At 41.5% G+C, this 24,120-nt stretch overlaps 1 protein-coding gene across 7 annotated transcripts in view; it reads right to left on the bottom strand.

Moving 5' to 3' along the window:
- The window catches only part of ralgapa2 (Ral GTPase activating protein catalytic subunit alpha 2), an 89,186-nt gene that overhangs the window by 27,048 nt on the left and 38,018 nt on the right, over nt 1-24,120 (bottom strand). For all 7 annotated transcript variants that reach the window (XM_088305126.1, XM_088290333.1, XM_088286003.1 and 4 more), the window contains 13 exons: nt 18,129-18,257; nt 17,569-17,697; nt 17,334-17,392; nt 17,065-17,173; nt 14,146-14,256; nt 13,412-13,480; nt 13,046-13,183; nt 8,880-9,057; nt 5,554-6,388; nt 4,535-4,606; nt 4,048-4,171; nt 3,785-3,940; nt 1,000-1,158 (listed from right to left, as the gene is read on the bottom strand). In XM_088305126.1, the coding sequence (XP_088161252.1) occupies nt 1,000-1,158; nt 3,785-3,940; nt 4,048-4,171; nt 4,535-4,606; nt 5,554-6,388; nt 8,880-9,057; nt 13,046-13,183; nt 13,412-13,480; nt 14,146-14,256; nt 17,065-17,173; nt 17,334-17,392; nt 17,569-17,697; nt 18,129-18,257 (2,268 nt within the window). The remainder of the gene's footprint in view (nt 1-999; nt 1,159-3,784; nt 3,941-4,047; nt 4,172-4,534; nt 4,607-5,553; nt 6,389-8,879; nt 9,058-13,045; nt 13,184-13,411; nt 13,481-14,145; nt 14,257-17,064; nt 17,174-17,333; nt 17,393-17,568; nt 17,698-18,128; nt 18,258-24,120) is intronic.

The following is a 24,120-nucleotide window of genomic DNA, read 5'->3' as shown; positions in this document are numbered from 1 at the left end:
TTAGCGGCTGTGTGCGAGTGTGTGGGCACACGCGTCTGTTCATGCGGGCCCTTAATCACTGAGGCCCAATGGTCATTGACCTGGAAGTTGACGGGAATGTCAAAGTCCCTCCTAAAGGTCCTGCTGTCTTCAACTTGGTGATTTAAGGAGCATAATAGCAAGTCAAATTATACAACAAAGAGATTTAAAGGTGATGAACTCATTTGCCATAAAACTACCGTGACAGCTGAGTTGGTACCAGAAAATTTAAGTTCTTATTTAAAAGTGTAAAGTGCCTCTACTCTGTTGAAGTCTTTTACTGATAATGGATTTCTTTGACTGATTCCAGTTACCTCAGAGTACTTAAAGAATTTAAAATGATGCAAAATTAATTTAACCTCAATTTAAGAGGTGTATGCATGTCTTGTTGCATCTAATGAGGTTTTATTTTGTATTTATTTTTTTGCTCTTTAGAAACTCACATCCAAAATATTGCAACAGTGAGTCCAATTCCTCTCTTTTTTTGTTGTTGGTTTAAAATAATAATAACGATCAATACAAAATCTGCGGCATCTTGTAGACGTGAAGCCACATTTTTCTGTAACTATATTTGCAGTGTCCACCTGAAATGTGCCAACATAAAAAAAAAATAAATCACAGAACAAGTGTATGAACAAACTCGCCATAACGTTTTATCAAGAGCCGCTTGCTGCATATTTCGTATGTGGTCTGTTTTTATTACTCATTTGCTAGCTAGCTAATTTATTAATAATAGCGTAATGCAACCAAGTCAATTAGCATCTTGACACAGGTCAAGAGTCCATCGTGGATCCTGGATGCAACAGAGAAAAGCTGGTCACTTTTGAAAATAAAATATTTTTTACAGCCTTGAATAATTAAAAAAAACAAAAACGGAAGTAATGCAAGTTATTTTTATTTCTTTCATCCGCGTGGCCTGCCGGTCCAAAATGGCCCACAGACCGGTAATGTTTTCCAGAACATTTAAAAAAATGTTCTCACCTGTGGTTTCTTCATGATTTGGATGAAATACATGTGGTTCTGCATTGGGTAAATGACAATCAGTACGTCTCCAAAGTCCGTTGGAATGATACCACGCCGATAATCCCTGGTGTGTTCTGACCACACTATGTGGACCTCGTCATTTCCAAGGTGACGAAGCTGCCAAACACACAAAATCAGACTAATCAAGAGTCTGGTGACTGCATGTAATTTTCCTCCAATAGTGATGATGATAAGAACACAAATGTTGGAGGATTGTTATGTTTCAGAAATGTAATGATGAGGGTAGCCTATATCGTTCATTTATGACAGGGTAGTGGTGTTTTATTTTGATATTACATAGGCTTGTATTTAAGCATTTTATATATCTGTGTACTGTATATCTGTTATCTTTTTCTGTTGAAAGCATTTTTATTATACTCCAGAAAATACATAATGCAGCAGGTGCAAGAGCAAGTATAGCGTTTATCATTAAATTACAAACTTTGAAAACAATAAATTAAAAAGGGGTCTGGGCTCAGATTTGACCCTTTTATAGTGTTTTCAACATGCATTCAAATGAAATAGCAAAAATGCACAAAATTGAGCATTTTAAAACCAATAATTCAAATCCAATTAACTTCCCCATCAGAGATTAAATTGCCTCCCATTTCCACTCTATTCACAAAAATAAATGAAAGCAGTCATGACAAGAGTGTACACTTAAAGAACAGGAAATTGACTGACGCTGCTTTGAAATAGGTAAACAGCTTCATCCAAAGTTGAATCAACACAGCTACCTTATATTGTCTGACAAGTGTAGCTCACATATATACCTGTATTAGCTGATGGTCCAGTAACTCTTCTATTTATGGGGTATCATAGACACGAAAAATTAAGACTCTGTTCCGTTGAAAACATCAGCCAATGTACTGTGGGCTTAATGAGCCATTAGAAAACATGCCCTCGCCATCAAAAATGCAATTAGCGCATTCTATTATAACCCCTTAATTATGGTAATTCTGTGATCTTAAACAAACACACGGCATGCTGATTACTGTTCACCAGAGCAGGCGGCAAATCCAAGGACCAGCAGGTATAAACCAAGACAATTTCACGGAAACGTTGAATATGGATGTTAATTTGGGTTAAAATATTAGCATTTGGATGAGCTCAATCACACACTTAATGCTTAATGCTTATGTGCCAAATAGTCGGCATCAAGCATCTACTTACTTCTTTCTTAATAACGTCCAAATGTGTGACTTATTTATTTAGTTCTTTTTTCTAAGGAATGTGAAGTCAAAGGCTGGTATCCAATTAGCTGCCTTTGACCTCGCACCCAATTGATGGGCCTGAAAACGGTGGATACGGCAGACGAGAGGACCTCAGAAGACTCGGGGCTACTCATAAAAACAACCTTCAGTGTCCCATTTAAGCTGTGGTGCCCCGGGGAGAGTGAAAAAGCTCAGGCTATCACCATCTTCTTCACACATACAGCCTCACTCACAACACATACACGCACACGTACGCACACGCACGGTCTGACCCAAACTCTGCAAGTTGCTTCTATAACCACATTACTGAGGCCAGCTGCTACTTCTGCAACCTGCACTGCGCAACAACACACAATTGGATTGAGGAATTTGTTCTTCCACCAGCCCCCTACTCCTTTTCTGTTTGATTTGACTGTTTACTTTGACCTCCTTCGTCCTTTCCTACCCACAGAACAACCCAAAGTATGGCTCTATGGCCACAAGCGGTAAAGTGGGTGGCTGCTGGGCTATAAGTGTTATTTTTAAATTGACATGGAAAAAAATCCCACCCACACAGCGATGAAGCCTCATTCCTCATTCCAATTCTTCATTTCATCTCCACTTCCCACTTCCCCCACACTCTTTGGAAGCATCTGAGTGCGCACCAAGCCAACCAATGTCTCTATAGCCTGTGGCTGGAGTGAAGATTTGGGAAACATGAGCATATGCAATTATAGCATTTCCAATAGTGAAACGGATTTAGTGAGGCAGCAAACTGCATTGTCATTTCCTTTTTTTGCCCTAAGGTAGCTGGTGAATATTTTTACACAATTATTTTTTGCAGTGCATAAGCAGAGTTTCCGTATAGGTGTGGAATTTGTAGGCGGTTACTCGTGACACAGGGTCTGTGGAGGTCTGGAGTGGCGTTGGGTATGGGGGAGGCCTGATTAATTTCCCTTCTCAGCATGGCTCCGTATGAGAAGATTGGCAGCATGGGCAGGGGCCTTTGCAGCTCATTTCTTCGCGCTAACTGCTCGTTGTGTACTACAGTCTTGAATCCTACGGCAGAACCCAATTGATCGCTCCTGTGGAGGCAGCAGGAATTGGATAAAAGGATCCTGCCGGCATCCGTCCGGCGCCTGCTCTAGCAGGGAGAGATAATGGCTGAATCCAGGCCCTGGTCACAGCACACAGGGAGGGGGGGGCAGGGAATAGCAGAATCGTAGTCATTACCACAGCGGCAAATGCACCCCTGTTCACTCGTCAGCCCGCTACTCTCTCCTCGTCATGTCTGCTTGCCAGGGTCACTAATCAATGGTCACACTCTGGAGTCACACCTCCTGATCACAGCTTAACACCGAAGTGAAGGATATAAATATATATGTAAAAAAAATCTCGGCAAGCGTGACAGTGTAGCCATTTCATTGCATCAGTCGTGCAGCGTTGTTTTCTCACACTCAGGGTGCCAAAAGTCAAACAACAAGACATACCCGGATTTGAGCATGCAGATATGATCGACAGACATCATCATAAGTGAAGCCGTGAGGTACCTTTTTGGTGAGGCAGTCATCAGAATCAGAAGGCATTCGCGTAGAGACATGGAAGATGGTTTCTACAGTGGAGGTAGCATAGTAGGGAGCTGTTAGTCCTGTGCTGCCATTCCTCTGGAGGCCGCCCATAAAGCCACAGTGTGTGGCCAGATCCACCTGAGGGAGATATATTTTCCATTTAACTTGACACATAACCACAGAGGTCCATATCTTTCTTACAAATATGAATGAATTTGTATTGAGTGTTAAGACTTGACAAGCACCTCCCATCCGAGGCCAGAAACAAAGTCTTCATAAGCCTGACTGCCAGCACTGTTTGACAGGATGGAGCACTTGTCTTCTTGGCCCTCGCCAATGTAGAAGACAGCAATCTTGTGCGTCTCCCGACTGCAGAACAACAAATAGAGTAGTTATCATTGGAAGAGTAACAAAGCACAACTATTGTATGCAGTTAAAGTGTCAGTGAGGACAAAATGTGTTTTGTGTTCATGCATTGTTCAAGTTGTTTATGCAATGACACCAAATCACTTGTTTACTTTACTTAACAAAGCTAAGGGCAGTGTCTGGTGCAAGTCTCAAAATAATGCTGGGAGAAAAAAAAAAGATTCCAACACAATTTAGATGTATTACCAACACCCGGTTACTCGTATAGCCAAATGATTTCAGTATAGCAGCAGTATCATAGACAAAATATGGTTTTCTACTGAGAAAAGGAGTAAAAAGTAAATGACAGATATGACAAATATTTACCATTGTCGAGAATCCAAATTCTTTAGTTCTCGTAAGAGTTTGGAGTTCTTCTTCAGCAAATGGAAACTTTTCCTAGTTGGCCAAAAATAATTCAAATAAGTTAGCTTAGATTCAATTCCCTGATTCCCACAAAGAATAAACAGTGTTTAAATGAAATGGCTCTCATTATAGCACATTGTCAACACAACTGTTCAATTTTTGTTATTTGCCTCTCAAGGGGGAGTGAGCATTGTTCCTCCAAAACCACTTTTTGTTAAATTTGTAAAAAAAAAAAAATCATTTTGACTTGACTGTAGTATATATGAAAAAAACCCCAAATAAATAAGAAATCTCCTTGCCCAAGGAAAAACAACAAACATATGGGTGTCATTTATACATCACACACTTGTGGGCACACGCACAAGCCCCACGCTGATCCATAACATTGTTAACCTAGAAAAGCACCTTATTCATAAAGTGCTACTGTAACACTAAATGTTTTACGTTTTTGCAAGGTGGTTTCCACATTACTCACAAGTCAGAACAGCTGTTTTATCAAATATGACCAAAAGTGTTTTTGTTTGGGGGGCGGAGGCAGAGTGGTTGCAAACTCCCCCTTTTTAGGATTAATTTAAGAGGCCACAGGTGCAAATAGCAATCTCCCACAAGCTGTGTGCATGTTACGCCATCACGATTAAGAGGTGCAAGTTTTTAATTTGCGGGTGGCACTATAAAGATGTGGCAGTGCAAGGGAGACCTTTGTGGAAACAGCTGGGCACATATACCCGGTGGAGGGAAGATTAAAGCACTCTGGTGCTTTTAAAATTGCTCTCCTAAGAGTCGCAAGTCAACGGCTGAATTACTTGCAGAATATTAAGATGTCATAAATGCAAATATGATATGCACAGCCTCATACTTCAGTTAAGTGTTTTTAAGTTGTAGAAGTGAAGAAGTAGTTGAACGAGTCACAACCTCACTTCTACTTCACATGTTCACGTAAGGCTCAAGAGAATAATTGTGACATTTAGAACGTAACATACCTTCGCTCCCAGGAGTTCATGCCAAGGTCATTGAGCAGTAGTCGACAATAATAAAAAGGTGCCTTGGGTTCTTGGTGGGACGGCTCCCGCTGGCAGGAGGCCCGAAAGCTCACGTCAGCATCCCACCTTCGCACCTGCTCCTCCTCCTGCTGAGTCTGACGAAGAATGGCACCGAGGATGGCACTTTCTTGCTCACGGTTCATACCCAAGGGCGAGGTGGCCGGCTGATTTAGCTGGAGTTGCGATTTGGGGAGGCATTCTGGGCTGCTGAGGCCCAGATCCTCCAAAAGTTTGTTGAGATAATCTACTTGATCCACGTCGCAGGAGTCAGGGAGGGAATCAGAGACAGAGAAATGATACTTGGACGGACCTCTGGTGGGAGAACTGGACAGAGGCTTGTTGTGTGCTGCAGAAACGGTGGTTGTAAGCGTGTGATCGACTGGCTTAAAAACGCCGATATCCTCACATTCTTCCTGGTTGGTTGAGAACAGGATTGTCCCATCCCATGAATATTTACCTGAAATGTCACGGACAATAATGCGCACCTGTGAGGACGGGTGGGGGGGTTGCCCGACAGTGGGGGTTTCTGTGGGGATCTGCAGGTAAGACACCAGTGTGGTATCATTGAAAACAAATAGCTGCAAATTGGGGCTTTTGAAGACCTCGGAGGACAGCTCCGACGACTCCACGTACGGGTTGTCATGATTTTCGCTCACTAGACTGTGGAGGAGGGCCGGGCCTCCGTTTAACGGATGATGGCCCAAATGATTCACCAGGTGTGTCATGACCATCCTTGCTGTCAGGGGAATCAGCTCCATGCTCCGACGCCGCTTTTCTGGCAAAGGAGTGAAGACGGTATGATAAATACACAACACACAGACCTGAGATACTAAGAAAAATACCCATGGGGAATGCATAGCTTGACTATCATTTATCTTACACTTTTCAAAAGACTAACATTTGTGTGTAGACATGCTATTATCTCTATTAGCTCTTCTAACACACAGCAAAATCTCAATTATGATTACTAATAAAAGTGTCTCATTTAATTCTCACAATAGCTTAGCCAACACGACTCTAAGTAGGTAGCATCTAATCATATGAGACAACTTTGAAAAGCCCATTGAGTCTTCTTATAATGGACAAGTGTTTAGACTGGCCGCACGCTAATGAGAACCTCCATCTTCACAGGCTACTGAATGGGACCCTACTCAGTGAATTGCATTTGTGTAAATGCATGGGTTTTTACGCTCAAGTGAAAAGCATGCTGCGCCTCATTATGCGGTGATGTAGGAAAAACAAGAAGATGCACTCTTGCATTGTGACAGTGCTATCAATACCATCATCCCCCATCAAAGTGGAAAAAGCTCTTTAGAAAGCAGGCCAAGCTACATTAGAGATACGCTGGCCCTTTGATGTGACTTGATCAATATGAGGTGGGGGGCATGAATATAACTAGGCCGGCACTCTTTGGTTTGCCCTTTTGATAGTGTTTTGTTATTTCCACTAAGACTCTGCAGCTGTGTGCCACAAAGAAAAGGTGCGTTGTAAATTCTAAGGCAGATGCTACAGTTCAAAATTCTCACATTGTTTCAGTGCAAATATTGCATGCATTTGGGCTCAAAGGGACTTTTTAGAAGTTGAGGACATGAGAGTGGGAGAGAGAGAGAGAGAGAGCGCGAGAGGGAAACACATTGCCTAATGGAATCACAAGGTCACAAAAATAGGAAAAATGTGACATTTTTATCTAAACCCTGTAATGGGTCTTCTTGAGGACGGGCACTAATGCGAATGTTACATTCCCTGATAGTTGATTTTCCTTTTTTTTTTATATGTCTAATAGGATATTGACATTTAATAGAGCAGCTCCAAATGGATGGGCTACTTAGAATTAATTCTTTCAGTAAACTCCTTTGAAGATTTTCAGGCCAATGCAATAAAATATTACATTCTGGCAATGCGTTGAAGAGGCTGCCAATGAAGAGCTCACAGACTTAGCCTACTATTTGATTTCTTCTTCAATAATAACCATGTAAGTAGAATGCCACTTATTTAAATAGAGAGCTCGGAAAAGGCTGAACTACACAAAAGTGAGGGAAAAATATTTTGCTTTACTTTGTATTCCATGTTAGCAGGCTACAAGCAAATATTATGGTTCTGAGAATCCCTGGCGCAGCTGTGGCGTGTTGGTTGTTAGCTCATAAATTAAGCCGCTGAGACACCTGAGGAAAGTAGCACTTTGTTAATGAGGCGCGCAAGGTAGGAGGACATTAATTCCAGCATTGTCCATGCGTGTGAAGCTCGGAAATGAGCACTTTGTCTGTTGCATGTCCTGCTCCACTTGTTCTCCAAATGTTATTTTATGCCATCAAATGACAATCAGGAATCTTTCATATTACAAGGGGAATCTCACTGGGTCGAATATTTCATAGTTTTGACAGGTAATAGAAAAGCTTCATTATTTCCGGATTAATGTTATAGAAGCAGTCCATCCAGCGTAGTTATTTGTGTATATCATTGTGCAGTCTCGTCCAACGTTTACACACGTGACGGTTATCTAGTGACTTGTTCAATGAACGTGGCGGCCATCCATTATTTAGAAAATCATTTTGAAAGTTACTAAATGTACGTACATGAAAAATTATTAAAATATCAATTTAATTTTAGGCAAAACAGTACCTTTCAACGGTTGCAAATGGCTTATATATATATATATTCTTTTAAGCCTCGTCATAGTATGGCCCATCACTACTGTATGGTAGCGAAGTGTCTTCCCTACTTATCTTAACATAACGTAGCTTGCACTATCAACACATCGCTAAGCATTGAACGAGTGGAAAAATGAAAAAACAAAAAAAGTTTTTTTTTTTTTTTTTTTTAATAAACAAAGTCCATACGTCCACTGCCAGTGGGCCACTGGAGCAGCTTGAACAGCCGTGGGAGACACTTGACTTGGTAAGACAGCCCCAGAAGACAGTATTGTTACCATGTAGAGTAGTGGACTCTGACCACGGTCCAGTACTTTGTATGGTGCCGCGGTATAAGTGCAGTACTTCTGGTTTATTCGATATTCAATGCTGAAAAATGTCTTATTTTGAAAAGTGATCGGCTTCGCTTCATTGCGTCTTACTTTTGACGCATTTGAAGCATGATGCTTATTTTAAAAAAAAACTGTGGAAGTCTAGTGTGCTATAATTCTATATCCTTTGTGTAATTTGAGAGGTCCTAAGAGTCGACATTTGTCTGTTTGACTAGTGAAACACAGGTAGAATGTCTCCTAAAACAGTGGCCCCTGTAAATTTGCTGTGCATGTCATGCCACTTTACCCTCTGCTACGGTGAGCAAGCTGCGGAAGTCGGTTGTGGTCGTTTGGGAAGGTGGCGGCTCAAAACTCTTCACCTGCCCCAACATGAGATCGTAGTCAGCGGACAAGTCTGCCAGGCTGAGGAGGTAGTGGCTCTGTTGTGTGTGGAGGGTGGAGCCTGACACACAACAGTGCAGCACCTAAGAAAAAAAGAAGAAAGGGGATAACACTTGATCAGGTATTGTGTTCCCGGTTATGTATTCGCCTTTCAATCAGTGAGAGGTGCGTTGATGGCAAAATTGTATCAGTGATGTGCAAAGACACTGCCTGATTAGATGTGATAGTGTTCGGCAAAGACCGTGTGCAGTCAAGACCAATCCTATAGGCCTGTTTTGGGTTGACGTGATTCAGGGGCTTATGAAGAGGAACACGAGCACTCAGAGAGTGCAGCCCTCTGACACGGCATTGATGCTTCAAATGAATGAATGAAATCAATGCATGAAACACGAACAGCTATAATAAAGCATCTTAACAGTTGAAATGAGGTAGTATTTCAACTAGATTCAATATTTCTAGGAACACGTTGTACAACCCCAATTCCAATGACGTTATGTTAAGAATAAACGTGAACAAAATACAATGATTCTCAAATCATGTTCAACCTGTATTTAATTGAATACACCATGAAGACAATGTTCAAACTGATACATTTTGTTGTCCTGAGTAAATAATTTTTAAATAATAATTTTATGGCAGCATTCTAAAAAAGCTGGGACAGGTGGGAAAGTTGAAGGATGCTGACACCTGTTTGGAATATCCCGCAGGTGAACAGGCTAATTGGGAGCTGGTGGGTGTCATGATTGAGCATAAAAGGAGCTTCCTTGAAGATGAGGCGAGGTCCACCTCTTACAAACAATTGCGTGAGAAAATAGTCAAAGAGTTCAAGGACAATGTTCCTCAATGCATAATTACAAAGGAATTGAGGGATTTCATCATCTACTGTCCATATTATTCCCTAAAAGATAAGCGACTCTGTTGAAAACAATGCATGTAAGCGGCAAGGCCGAAAACCAACAGTGAATGCCCCGTGACCGTCGATTCCTCCGGTGGCACCGCATCAAAAACCAAAATCAATGTGTAAAGAATATCACATGGGCTCAGGAACACTTCAGAAAACGAATTTCAGTAAATACAGTTTGACGTGATAGTTTTAAGTGCCATGAAAGCTCGACTATACAAAAGCCATTTAAAAGCCATTTATCAACCACACAAAGAAACGCTACAGGCTTGTCTGAGATCCAGCTGAGGCAAAGTGGAAAAGTGTTTTGTGGTCTGACGAGTCCACATTTCGAATTGTCTTTGGAAATTGTGGACATCGTGTCCTTGGGGCCAAAGAGGAAAAGAACCATTTGGGTTGTTATGGACGGAATGTTTGATGCGTATTTATTTACAGGAATTTCCGGACTGATGAGTACACCAGTAAGCTTTTAAAAAGGAAAAAAAAAAGGTGTCCACTTTCTACATACAGTTCCCTGATATTTTGGTATCCAATCTCAAAAAGTTAAGGATTACCTGCAGTCATTTTAATGTGATTTTTTATGTTCAAAGTGACACATACTTTTTTTGAGTAAAGAAGTTACCTTGTTAACAATTTCAGCTGTTATAATTTCCCTCTTCATCAAGAACCATAACACCCGTGAGTGGATTTGTCTCAAAATGGGTCAGGGTACAAGGAAACGTCCATTAAAACAAAACATGTCTCCCCACCTCATGTTTTGGGTAAACGTGGTTCCCTGGAAGGTAAGAAGTATTTTTACGAGCAAATGCCATTTCAAAACACCCGCCGCTGAGACACTTGGTAAACATTGGAGATTAGTGTGAATTCGAAAATGGGAATTTTGGTCACTAAAGTTTAACAGGAACATTGTTTTTTTTTTTTTTTTTTTTGAGGAAATTGGAAGAGGAAAACAATATATTCATTTACACCATGGTGATGAAAGAGGAGATAAAATAAAAGGAGTGTTTTGATTGCTTTGAATCCATCTCTCCTGTATTGTGAGAATGTATCGATCTACATAACAGATGGCAGCGCATCCCTTGGCAGCACCAGATAAGGCGCACTGGGGCAGTCGATTACAGCCATCGGACAGGTTTACACTGTTTGATTTAATTAAGACTTTTTTTGTTGCGTGTTTAACTCCCAGCACAAACATCCATCCTCCACACACCTGTAATTTGTACAATGCCATTGTACGTAAGGGGTTTAGATCATACGTCTAATATATGTAAATGAGGGGCCCGCTTGGTCACAGTAGAGCAACTTGGGGTAAAGCCATGTAAAGGCTAATCCCTTTCAGCGCACACATGCGCTCGCACTTGGTGGAGAGACGCAGAGAGAAGGCAGACTGGGCCCGTCATCTGAAACAGTATTGTGTGTGGCAATGTAGACAGTACGTGGATGAATCTCCCCAGCAGACCTTTGAGTACATGGGGGAGGGATTGGCAGCTTGATGGTGAAAAGACCTGAACCAAACAGCTGCTACACCAAAGCCCCCAAAGAGCTTCCCTCTGCGGAGAGATGGAGAGACAGAAAGGGAGGGGGAAAACCCACGGCTGCGCTTGACAACTAAGTGACTACACTTTGCATAGCAACAGTTCTTGGAGGGTAACAGACAAATGAGCACACTGTAGTTAAGAGGGACACATGTATCTCACAACAATTTGGGATGAAACTGATTTGAATTGGATGCTGGAGACATAGCCTAACCTTCACCATGTCCCTGTCTTCTCATAATCATCCCGATAAAATGTATGTCGTACACACATTTGCATATTTATCACTACAGTTCACCCTTACACAGAGGTTCAAATTTAAATTGGTCCTCACAAAGACAGATGTAAACCTAACAGGCCCTCACAGAGGGGTGGTGCAGCTGGCTGCTGGGCCAGGAACGGAGAGCAGATGGAGAAGCTTGAGCAGAACACCACAGAGGTCTAGCGCAATGATGCTTTTGCAATGGATCTGCATTCTATTAGGCATCACAAGCACACACTTGCCAGGATGAAAAGCACGGCGACCGTTTTTGTTGATATGTATTACATTGATATTTGACCGTTTGATTTCAAAAGAGAAAAAAGCTTTTCAATTGAGGTTTATAATTAAAGCAATGTCAATAAAGGACATACGACTACCTTGACAGGAACGCATTCTGTTCAACAATGGAATAAAAGGGAGGGTCCTGTGGAATAATTAGCATGGAAATATACAGATTTAAGCCTGGATATTGCATTAGCATTGTCGCAACTTACTTGATGAATTATTTCCAATGAAACCCAGAGGGGTCTTGTTGTTTAGATTCTGATAGGCAACCAATCTTGTCTAATTGTCTTTGCTTTTATAGCAGCTGCAGTCGCTCGCATATGAAGACATATTCCATTCAAATCAGCAGGACAAGCGTTTATGGTCTGAGCTTATCAAATGGACAAAGGGTCCGGTTTGAATAATTGGACCATTTCTTATCAGGGTTGACATCCTTACAAAGATCTGCCGTTGACCGCATCTGCCCAGACAGGAGGGAATGAATAATACGTCATTCATTTAGGCCTAAAGCTCCTCAGAGTCAGCACAAAAAAATGAAGGATCAGAGGGATGAATACAGCTAAATGTAGTACAAACCATCCTCCATTTAATGGTATTATTAGTAGAAGGATAGTGAAGATTCCAGAGAAAATGCTATTGGCTCACGATAAATAAACGATGCACCTCAGCAATGTTGTGTCACTATAATGTTTTTAAATGAAGCATAGCCAGGAGGTCATAGCGAGTGGTTCAAGTGGCAAGCATGTGAGGAGTGATGAAGGTCAGAGTGGCCAGAGTTGAAGCTGTTGCAATAGTTTTAATACACCACGTTCTAAATAATGGTGCAAATTATGTTTTTAAGATTTCTAAAAATGGTCTATGCAAATGGAACTCAGCATGATTTTTAGGTCATCAATTATCCTCAAACAGTCAATGACTTGAAAATTATGAGTGGCCGTTGCTTGGACTATTTATAAAAAAGCAGAGAAAAAAATAATTGCATAATAGGAGTAGACATGATGACTAAAATATAAAAAATACAGAAAAATTCTAAATCACTAAATTCAAAATCGCTCTCCTCTCACCAAGATGACAGTGACACCACCCACCCTGTAGATGTAGTCCAGTAGAGGGGCCTTGTGGGATGTGTGGTCCTCCAGCAAAGATGTGGTAATTGGTTCCAAAAGCAGACTCAGAGGAACTGCCATGCACCAATCCAAAAGACATAACAGCAGGGACACCACCAACTGAGGAAGTTAAAATACAGAAAATGAGACAAAATGTAATGTCATCAACAAAGATTGTTAAAGAAAAGAAAACGGGTTACGAGAAGGACAAATGAAACAAAAGGGGGTGGAGTGGAAAACAGGAGAAAATCAAATCACATGAGTGAAAACATTCCTCCATAAATGCGCCATTCCAACATGATAGATCAAGGTCCTTCAGATCTCAACCATTTCCTTTGCAAAATGTACCTTTTTGTCTGCTTCCACTGTTGAGTGCTCAGCGCTCGGCAACAAAAAGGCTGTTGTGGCCACAAATATCTGCAAAGGGACAAAGCATAAAGAAAAAAAAGACTAATTGGTTCGGAGAAAAGAAATCTGACATTTCTTTTCTAGTCATAATACATTCTAATGTGCTCGAACTGCACATTTTTTCATATGCAGTCATCCATTTTCTATGCGGCTTATCGTGGTCAGCGTTGTAGGGAGGAGGAGCCTATGCCAGCGGACTACAACCGGGACCAGACAAGTCAAGTTTATTTGAAAAGCACTGCAATAAGAATAAAAATGATCATGACTTTGTTTTTTTTTTTTGTTTTTTTAATTGACAAGTTTTAAAGCCTCCATACTGAAAACTCGGGTAACTAGTGTATATCAACATTTTACTAACATATGAAGTACATTTGCAAAACTCACAGAACAGCTACGTCTGATGGAGTAAATATGCTCACAACTGCTCACCTTAATATGATTCTTGACCATATAATCACATAGCCCTACATATGTCATCGCCCTTTCGAAATGTATTGAAGGGGTGGGGCTTTGCAGGGGGGCTGGTGTATATGTCCCCCACCCCAAAAAAATAAAATGAAATAAATACTGTTCTCTGTGCGTCCGGGTACCAAATGGCCCGTGGATCGGTGGTTAGCGGCACTTGAAACACACCATCAGTGACTCACACTTTGAGTCGTCGCTGTGAATATTACCTCGATAATTTTCTTAGGGAGAGTTGGCTCCACATTTTGGAGAGGCTCCCAGTGAGAGATGAGCAGCTGAAAGACGTCACAGGCTACCTGAGCCACAGCTTTGTTTCCAAACTGCACCAAAAATAAAAAAACAGTGAGTTCAGTGAGTAAATAATGGCAAGAAGACGGTTTTGTTGTTTGTTGTGGTCAACATGCCATATTTTTTCTCATAGTTTAGCTGGTCCTGCAACAACTTCTCGAGTGGCTGAGTCTCAGCCACTGGTTTTCAAAATTTTATCCCAGTTGCACAATGCGGCAAAGTTAAAAAATCATAGCTAATTAAACGTACACGGAAGTGTTCACAAGTGGCAAAAAATGAATTTCTGGGTTCTGAAAGGGCGCGATACAGCCGCTCGCCACGTGCTGCCAAGCTATAGAAATACAGTAGTTTCCAAATTGTGTATTACAACAAAAATTAACCATGTTTATAACTTCATATCTACCTGTACCTCAAATAGCAAGGCTAGTGGTAAAAATAGACACAGGCGGTGAACATACTGCACCGGTTTTCAAATGAATGGAAGTGAACCACACTTTTTTATACATTGCCATTTTTTTGTCTTTATCCTCACCTATGTCCTCTTTCTGTAGCGACCTGCGTCTGCCTTGACTGACACTCTATCTTTTAAAGGTGAAACGGGTCAAGATATGTATCATACGAGGAGCCTCAGAATGCAATACAGTTCACATCCCAAGGAGTCCTTTTGCGAAATCGTCCAGTGTGCAGAGGAGAGTGGCCAACTCTCATATATGGTTGGGTCTGCGTCAGAAGCATTGTGCAGTGTGCGGTGGAAAAAAGAGGACTTTGCTGTCACAATAAGAAGAGTCACATGTACTAACATCGACCAAGTTCTGAGCGAGATCAGTTTTTCCACATTTTGGAGTTCATCAGTATAAATTAATTTCCGGTTCTACCCATGCTTCATTTTCTCCAGACTCATCAGAGACGAGAACTGAGCAGGGGCCATTTCCACCCAAATGTGAATTTCTTCAGTGATTTCAAATTCTTTGTTCAGAAATAGAATTTCCCATTTCTTCCAACTGAATGCCTCTCAACATGTAACAAGGGTAGATAATGCAATGAGTGCCAAAATGGCCAAACACAAAAAGAGGCCCTGAGAGTTCAGCACCTGCTTTTAGAAAAGAGACTGTCAGTGCCACTCTTCAACCCCCTCCCCCTTTACAACACACTCTATCCAACCAACCCTCTATTTTGGGGCTGGCGGAGTCTGTGTGTCAAGTTGTACAGGGGAGTGATTACTGCTCCATTAGAGATGGAAGGGGGGGGGTTACTCGAGCAGGAAGCTGGGAGATGGAGCTGCTTAAATTGGCCAACATCTACAGAGACAGTGCGCAGTCTCAAAATTACGCCACCATACAAGTCCCTCACCGTGAAGAAAGAAAAGGCCTCAACTGTTTTTTTGGATCTCTCCAGTAAAGGAAATAGAGGGCTGCAAGTGAAATTAGTAAACTGATTAGAGAGACAGATTATTTCTGTAAAAGCTAATCCATGAACACGGTTGCCATGAGTGATTTATTCAGGCAATGAAATACCGTGCATTGTTACATTTTTGTAAATGTTTAAATAGTCACCAAATATACACTATATTAGTGATAGAGCGATATGTTTTTTCAGGGACGATACCGATACCGATTATTAGTAGTCATGGAAGGCCGATAACCGATATTTGAAGCCGATAGTCATTTGTTGAAAAAAAGGAGTAAATTTAAAAAAGAAAAAGAAAAAAAAAAAGAAACTAACAAACTTGACTTTGTTTAAATGCCTTTGAGCACATGTTTATTAAACAACTTCAGTGGTTTACAACATGTCAAAGCTTTTTTTCGATCTAGTTTTAAAAGTCTAACCAAAAGTGCACAGAGCTCCCAGACTTAGCTGCATGTCTTATAGTTCAAAGAACACAAACATCTCTTTACCACGGCAAATAGTTTTCTTTTAGTTGTGAGTTGTAGCAGGCTGACGTTTATCAAAATTTGGGCAAAGTCTGTTGCTCTACGCTTCTCTGCTTGCGTGTGACTCGAGGTGTAAAAGCAAACAGGCATCTTACTGCTCATTGGCTGCTACCCACTGCATAAAGGAACCAATCAGATGGTGCTGTGGGTGGGCCAATCAGCTTCTGCAGGCAGGGCCACAAGCACAGCAGAACGAGAGAGAAAGAGAAGTGTGCTGCAGCAAGCCAAAATAAACCGGCTTTTAATTTATCGGCATTAAAAGTTAAAAAAAAGGCCGCTACTGATAATCGGCAAAATGTGACAAATATCAGCCCGGACGATAATCGGTCCGTCAGTACACTAGATAGATGAAGTAGAGAGACACATCTATTAATCAGTTGACCAAATAATCAAGTGCTGAGCCAGAACCTCAGCATACAAAGATATTTTGGACAAGTCTTTGCTTTCAGGCCTCTCCACACATCAATCTGACATTGGCCATCATGGCCAACTGTCGCGTCAGCCTAGTAGTCGGCAAGTCAGTCCGGAAAATGACCACAGAACACACCGCAAAAGCCGAGAGGGATGCCAACTACTCAGGACTTCGGCGGCAATTGTCAATACGTAGCCTTTTTCGGTGTTGTCCAATAATTGCGTTCTTTCGAGAATTATAGAGATTACTTCGACTTTGCGATCTTCAGTCCAGCCAGCAATTATGTCCATAGAGGCGATGTGAAAATTTGCTAAATTAAGTTAGTTTAGTTTTTGAGAAATAGCTTAAATTTTTAATTTTTTTCCGCTTTCGTCACATCCGGTTCTTGTCCAGAGCACTGATTTGCCAGCTAATAGCCAATCACAGTTCTCATTCAACCCGACAGCTTGACCACATTTTATATGTTGAATCGGCCATACTATAGTGCAGCCACTGACCTTAAGTGTGACTCCCAGGACGTTGATGGCGTCTTTCACCTGATCATGGACATTTGCTTGTGTAAGTTCCTCACAAATCCACAAGCCGAGGCTGCACACAGCAATACATCTAGAGAGCAAAAAAAAAAAAATAGCTACGGTGGTATAAAAGTAAAAATAATTTCAGAAATAATCGAAATATATCTGATGACAGAGTAAACTTGTTATCATCCTTTTTTGATCTTATAGACTATACTTAAACACGCCATTTCACCTATGTAATTACATACCGGGCCCCTTCACAGTGTTCCTTTGTTGCAGCCTCAAGCAGGATATTGACAAGATAATCCTGAAGTGCAAAGACACACATTATCAGATTATAGTCTAGTCCTTCCGCTCACGCAGACTCCATAGGTTACAATGTGCATCTTGGGATTGAAGTCTCCCATGGCTTTAACGCCTTTACAGTAATGAAAAATACTAAAAATACTTTACCCTCGAGGATTAACACATTGAGTGATTTACCTTGATATCCTCATTTCCTACAAGAACGTCATCAGAGCCAGCTACACTCCGCAGGACTGGAATGTGGACGTAAAGGTTTGGGAAACACACTAACGAGCCAAGAACTGTTTGAGCCTCCATCCTGGGAGCCTAGCGCATGGAGAAAATATACTAGTCACATCTACTTGAAATTTCTTTCTAAATTTAAGAACTAGTAATGTAATACAAAATACATTTTAACATCAAGTACTTTTTAAATTTAATATATGGTGTGAATAAATCAAAAATGTAAAGCATAGTTGACGGGTTGGTTTTGAATATATTATGATGTCATTTGACAGACAATTCTCTTTCAACCAGTGGGTGGACTTGGGTGGTATATAGATCCACCCTAACACTGGCATACCGTTGCATTTTGGACCTCAGTAAAAGGCTGCCCTAAAGTGACATGGTATTAGATAAAGTACTTGTTTTGGCAACCTTTACAAATTTTGGCATGAAAAAAAAAATGATGCATCAACTATTCTGCTTGGTGTAAACAGAGTTGAAGAATATGGACGGACATTCAAGCCAGGTTGTACCTCGGAAGAGTCACAGCTGAGGACGCGGGCAGCAGCAGTGATGAAATCTCCGATCAGCATTGTGAAGCCCGGCAGGCCGAGGAAGAAAAATCTTGGAGAGCAGGAACGGATAATTGTGTTCAAAGTATCCTGGTGACAAAATGAATCATTAAGTTTTAATACAATATCGGCAGTAGCAGGTAAGCAACAACTTCATATACCGTATTTTCCGGACCATAGGGCGCACTAGTCCCAAATCTTCCCCAAAACAAACGAGGCGCCTTGTAAAGCGACGCGCCCATTATATGGACTGAGCATCACTCTCGACCATCAACCCTTTGACTCATTGGGCTGTTCGGAGTGCATGTTAGCACACCCTGCTGGTCAAAGTCTGAGTCATCTATGCTTCGAATTGACTGTGACTAATACATTATGTGACTACGGTGTTTGGGTGATGGTGTAGGAGAAAGCTGGACAAAAGGGCAGCTGTCCACAATGTTGTAGTCTTTCTTATCATTTATGTTATTGCAAGCAAGAACCGTCCCAGGTTTAGACAACAGACTGCAAAGCACAACAGCACATCTCTCTAAACAGCCATGTGATTGGCTGAGTCTGAGTGGCTCCCAAGAAGCCATTGCTGTAATTGGCTAAGGCTGAGTGGCTCCCAAGAAGCCATTTCTCTCATCTTTTTGTGTTATTATTATTTCTTTTGGGGATATAAATGGCATGAGAGATACATGTTTTGTGTTAATCTTATTTCTTTGTTTCATTGTTTGCTTGTATGCTGAGTTTTTTTTATTTTGATTTGAAATCGTGACTCTAAGGAGTGTGGTGACCAGTGAAGTCCCTCCCCTGACGTTGTCTAGTCACGTATTGCCATGACACCTCTCATTGGTTAGAGTCAGTGTTATTGGCAGTGATTCCTTATAGATTCAGGAACATCTGTCATTGACTTGGGGTGATACCTCTGGCAGTGATCCCTTAAGGGAATGAGTCCTGGTGAGCTGGCTACAGCTAGCGCGACCGTGCAGCGCGTCTAGTATATGCTTTAAATACGGAAATGGCACCCGCAACTGGTGTTGCGCCCTTTGATGCAGCGTGTCTTATGGTGGTAAAAATACGGTAAGTACACGCCCCAATTACAATGAAGTTGGAAGATTGTGTAAAATCTAAATTAAAACAGAATGCAACCATTTGAAAATCTTTTTCAACCTATAATAAATTGAATACCCTCGTGATCTCACTTCGATTCTATACGATACTTATGGAAATGATTTAACCGCAACACATGAACAAGAAGAGTTTTGATAAAATGGCCTGATTGAATTAAGTGGATAAATGTATCCTGGCTCGATCAGCAAAGTGTTTGAAGCTACATGGTGGCCCAACACAGTCCTATCATGCCACCCCCACTTCTTCCTTTTATCTTGGTATTTGAGCAACTTGCTTTTGCTGCATTTTTTTTCCCTTGGAGCTTCAAAACGATGTTATTGAGTCTCTTTGTCGGCCATATATCACATAATGGTATTGGTACGGGTAGTTGGCGAAAAACTGGAATAAAGTACAAAGACAAGATACTTAATGTTCAAACTAATAAACTTTTTTTGTTTTGTAAATGTTTACTAATTTTTAATTTGATGCCATCAACATGTTCCATAAAGCTGTGACGGGCATGTTAACCAGGCATCAACCAATTTTTTAGGCCAATGACAAATCCGATATTTGGCAGAAAAAAAGCTGATTATTGATTATTTGAGCAATTAATTACGGCTTTTCAAGCAATTTAATGAAGTAAAAAATTTAATTGAATGCAGCAGTGCATCAAGGAAAATTTGGGAACACCTACCATCTTAGTGGACTTTTAGGAACAAGTTTGTAATGTTCTAAAGTCACCGTTATATCCAACTGCGGTGTCTCAGTCTAAACACTGGGGGCAGCATGTAAAAAATGAATTCAGAAGACAAGAAGAAAAAAATCTGGCATCTGTTCGAACGGAAACTGGAAATCTATGTGCTGACCTGTACATAAAATGTATTAAAAAAAAATACAAGACTGATTCTTGAGAATACGGCACTGACCAAACCCGAATGTGCAGACAGCCTGTTGTCAAACTCATGTCGTCATGTTCCGTACACAAAGCAAACAGTTTTCGTTTTTAATTATGTTTTACTCAACATCCCATCTCCATTGGTTTGTATAACTAACGCCAACGAGCAGAGTTGCAGTTAAACAAGATTTGTGCATTTTGCGGAGGAAAACTAGGACAGAAATATTTTGTAAATAGGCCACAATGTCCGAGACATGGTGGGGACAAAGCTTTTTTCTTTCCCCAACAGGTAGGCTAAGCATTTTAAGTGTGGCAAGGACAGCAAGGCACTCGACGGGATACTAAAATTCAGCAACAGAAAATAAGAGTGGCAGAGCAAGACAGCAAAAAAAGAGAGGCAACAGATGGATTGGGGGAACAAAGGATTATAACCTTTGTGAATCGCATTTACGTACACAGATAGGAATACCAGTATTTAAGCTAAGTATTTTTTTTTTGTTGAGTTACAGACAGCTCACTAGCAGATGGGTTTCAACAATCCTATATGCTAAGAGGACTGCAAACTTCTCAAGTATGTGCAGGGCAAAAATCAACTGGATCAAGGTTGAAAAGGCAACAGGGATATATGATAAAGAAGTAAAAGACTGGTTGTGTTTGTATCTTGGAATACAACAGTGATTGTGAACAACACAGAAAAACACAAGCACCCCGTATGAGTATGCACTGTGTTCGTTCGCTCTCTTATCTTACACTCAACTCATGCGCATCTGTGCGTCTGTGTGTGTGTGTGTGTGTGTGTATAAAGGCAAGGTCCAGCCTGAAAGCACCTGTCTCCTTAGCTATAAACCTGTGCAAATCCCACAGTTCAAACACGAGGCTATTTCTATCTAAACTAACAGGGCAACTCAGCAAACACAAAAAGCTACAATTTCTCGCTACTCTCTTGGATTACCGTACCTTCGTCCTATCTTCACGCATAACCCAGAGCTTTGACAAACACAGAGTACAGCTGAACTGAAAAGAACAAGAATAAACAGAGAGGTAATATGCAGGAAGTGGATCCAACAGGACACACTGCCTGCAGAAAATTGGTGGGGAGAGATTGAGGGTCCATTTTAGCCTCATTTTGTTGGTAATTGACCTCTGAAACATAATGTGCAGTGCAGTCAGAGGTAATTAGCGTGCAACAAACTCTTGCTTGATTGCCTGAAATGAGCATTTTAGAGGAGGACACAAATGGAGAACGCAAAGTGTTTTCTGGTGCCTAAATTTAAGGAGTGTACAGAAATGGGAATGCAGGCCTGTGTGGCTCGATGTTGGCAGAAGGAATGGTCCCGCGTATCAACAAAAGAAGCATTAATGTACCTCTGAATAAAGCCACCTCAGACTTTTTCATTTGACCTCATTTCAAACAGAGCACACCCTGTCCACCTGCCGGCCACTGGGGTGACAGGGTGCATTCTGCCATTACGTCACCCATAAAACACAATTATTTGTCTCCGGTCTTACAACCTGAACATGGATATATACGAGTTTCAATGAAGAAATAAATCAACTCATTGGATTGGCCCATGCAGGTTGGTAAAAAGGAACTCACGTTTACAAATATCTGCCAAAAAGATGTACCTGAACCAAGTTGGACAGCGGCTACTTAAATTGACCTTTAGACGGATTACCGCTGTCATGGCATGTCATGTCTTTATGAAAGCAGCGTAGGACAAACTGTGAGGACAATGGCCATGACCCTCTTGACAGTTGAAGGGACAATCCCTCCAAGGGAACTGTCGTTTTACTCGAAGCCTAACTGAATTTAATGGTGATGACTTACACTGTGATTCCCTCCCACCATGAGACACAGAGCATGGGTGTTTTTACAACAGATTATGTCATTATGTCGCTTCATCTGTACAAAAGCTAAAAGACAATATTACGACAAAATCTTGAATTATCTAAATACGACAGCACATTCAGTAATTTACGACTACTGTATTATGTAAAAGCGATCTAACACAAATGCAAGGAACACATTGACTCTAAAAGGTATAGATCATTTGTATTCACCTCAAAATATATGCTTTTCCTCTTTTTTGGGTGGGGTAGGGTGGCTTAGAGGAGGAGAGAGGAGGAGGGGTTGAGTAAGAGCCACTTTCTTATGTTAAGCAGGCGTGCGGCTGTCCTCTATTGTGTGGTGTGAGGACTCTTTTCTCTGGCCAATTTGAGCATGCCTCAGTGGCCAGCCTGGCTCTGGCCCCCTGACGCATTATACAGCGCTGTAACAAAAGCGAGAGAATGTTGCCTTGTTCCTCGGCGTGCCCCCCTCATTGCTCCACTCTACACTACGATCCCCTGGCTGTCCTCCCGCTCCTTCACAGACACACGCGCGCGCGCGCACGCACGCACACACTCAAACACACACAAGACCAGCCCACTCTGGGCCTCCGGCCGACTTGTCAGTCTAACGGAGCGCGACAGACGTCAATCCTTAATTAATCACGAATACGCGGCAGGGGCTCAAAACATTATTGAACGATATTGAAAACATTCTAATAAGCTTGTCGCTCTGCCAAGGTGCAATAGAAACCCAGCCAGAAGGGCAACTACACACGCACACACATACTTGTATCCAAAATACCCCCTATCCACGCTTTTATCCCGTTCTTTGTTTCCCTGGTTAGTGAGGGGGCATCATTCATCTCCACTCTGCATCGTCTAGAAGGAGTGGAGCTAGGCCAGATTTAAATATAATGAAGGGTGCGACTAAAGGAAGACCGGAAGATGCCAAAACACAGCAGAATTCTTCAACACAGCTGGTTGGCAGGAACATGACAGCAAAAGTGAAGACACTGTGCCTGCCGCCTCTACTGTATATCTGCATCCTCCTCACAAAGTTCATCTTCAGTACACAATGTGGACAAAGGGTACTAGGACACCTGAGCATTACGCTTACAGGAGCTGAAATGGAATGAACAATATAGTCCCACTTTGCGGCTTTAATTGGTCACATGCTGCAAGGGTGTGATTGTGTCGGTGGAAATGTGTGAGGTCAGAAACTGATGCTGAAAGAAAAAGACATTTTCACTCGACACTGAACAAAAAAATACAAATGCATCAGCGTTTGTTTTTTCTTAGCCCATTTTTCAGGAGCTGTACTCAAAGAAACAATACTTTTCCGCAGTACAAAAAAAACACACTATTTGTCACACTTATTGTTTAAAACAATCTGTCACTGAGCACTTGTGGACTACCAAGATGCTGATTAGAGAGCATGATGATGTCACAGGTCTACCTTAGGCTGCCCACAACCCCATAGCTCTCACAAGTTTTGAGAAAGCGACCAGTTGGCATGCTAACTGCAGGAAGGAATGTCTGCCAGTTGTTGCCCGTCAATATAATCATTTCTCTACAAAAAGCAGGTCCAAAGGTTATTCGGGGAAGTGGCAGTGCATCCAACTGGCCTCAGAACCATGTAACCACACCAGCCCAAATCAAGCATCTTCACCTCCAAGATCGAATGAGACCAATCTTCTTGAAATCTACTGCAACAATTAGTTAGCTTTAGAATTTCTGCACAAACTCTCAGAAACCATCTCAGAGTTATGGTATCTTACTGGCAAACGAACACAGGTGATTTTATTGATTGATGATTGCACAGATACAGAGACAAAATTCCAAGGCCCATTGTGCCATTCATCCACAGCCATCACCTCAGGTTGCAAGGATCTCTACGATGGCAGCTACAAAGGCTTAGACATGACACACAATGAGCATGTTTGGGATGCTCTGGATTGGCATATATTGTACATTACAACAGTGTGTTCTAGTTCAAGCCAATATTCAACAACTTTGCAAAGCCAATGAAGAGGCGTGGACCAACATTCAAAAGTCCGCATTCAACAACCCAATGAATCGATCACAATATGTAGTGTTGCACTGTGTGAGGCAAATGGTGGTCACCAGATACTGACT

This window comes from Idiotropiscis lumnitzeri, chromosome 1, assembly GCF_059441095.1.
Source record: "Idiotropiscis lumnitzeri isolate Australia: NSW breed Sydney's pygmy pipehorse chromosome 1, RoL_Ilum_1.0, whole genome shotgun sequence".
NCBI lineage: Eukaryota > Metazoa > Chordata > Actinopteri > Syngnathiformes > Syngnathidae > Idiotropiscis > Idiotropiscis lumnitzeri.
This window is presented reverse-complemented; position numbering and strand designations above follow the sequence as displayed.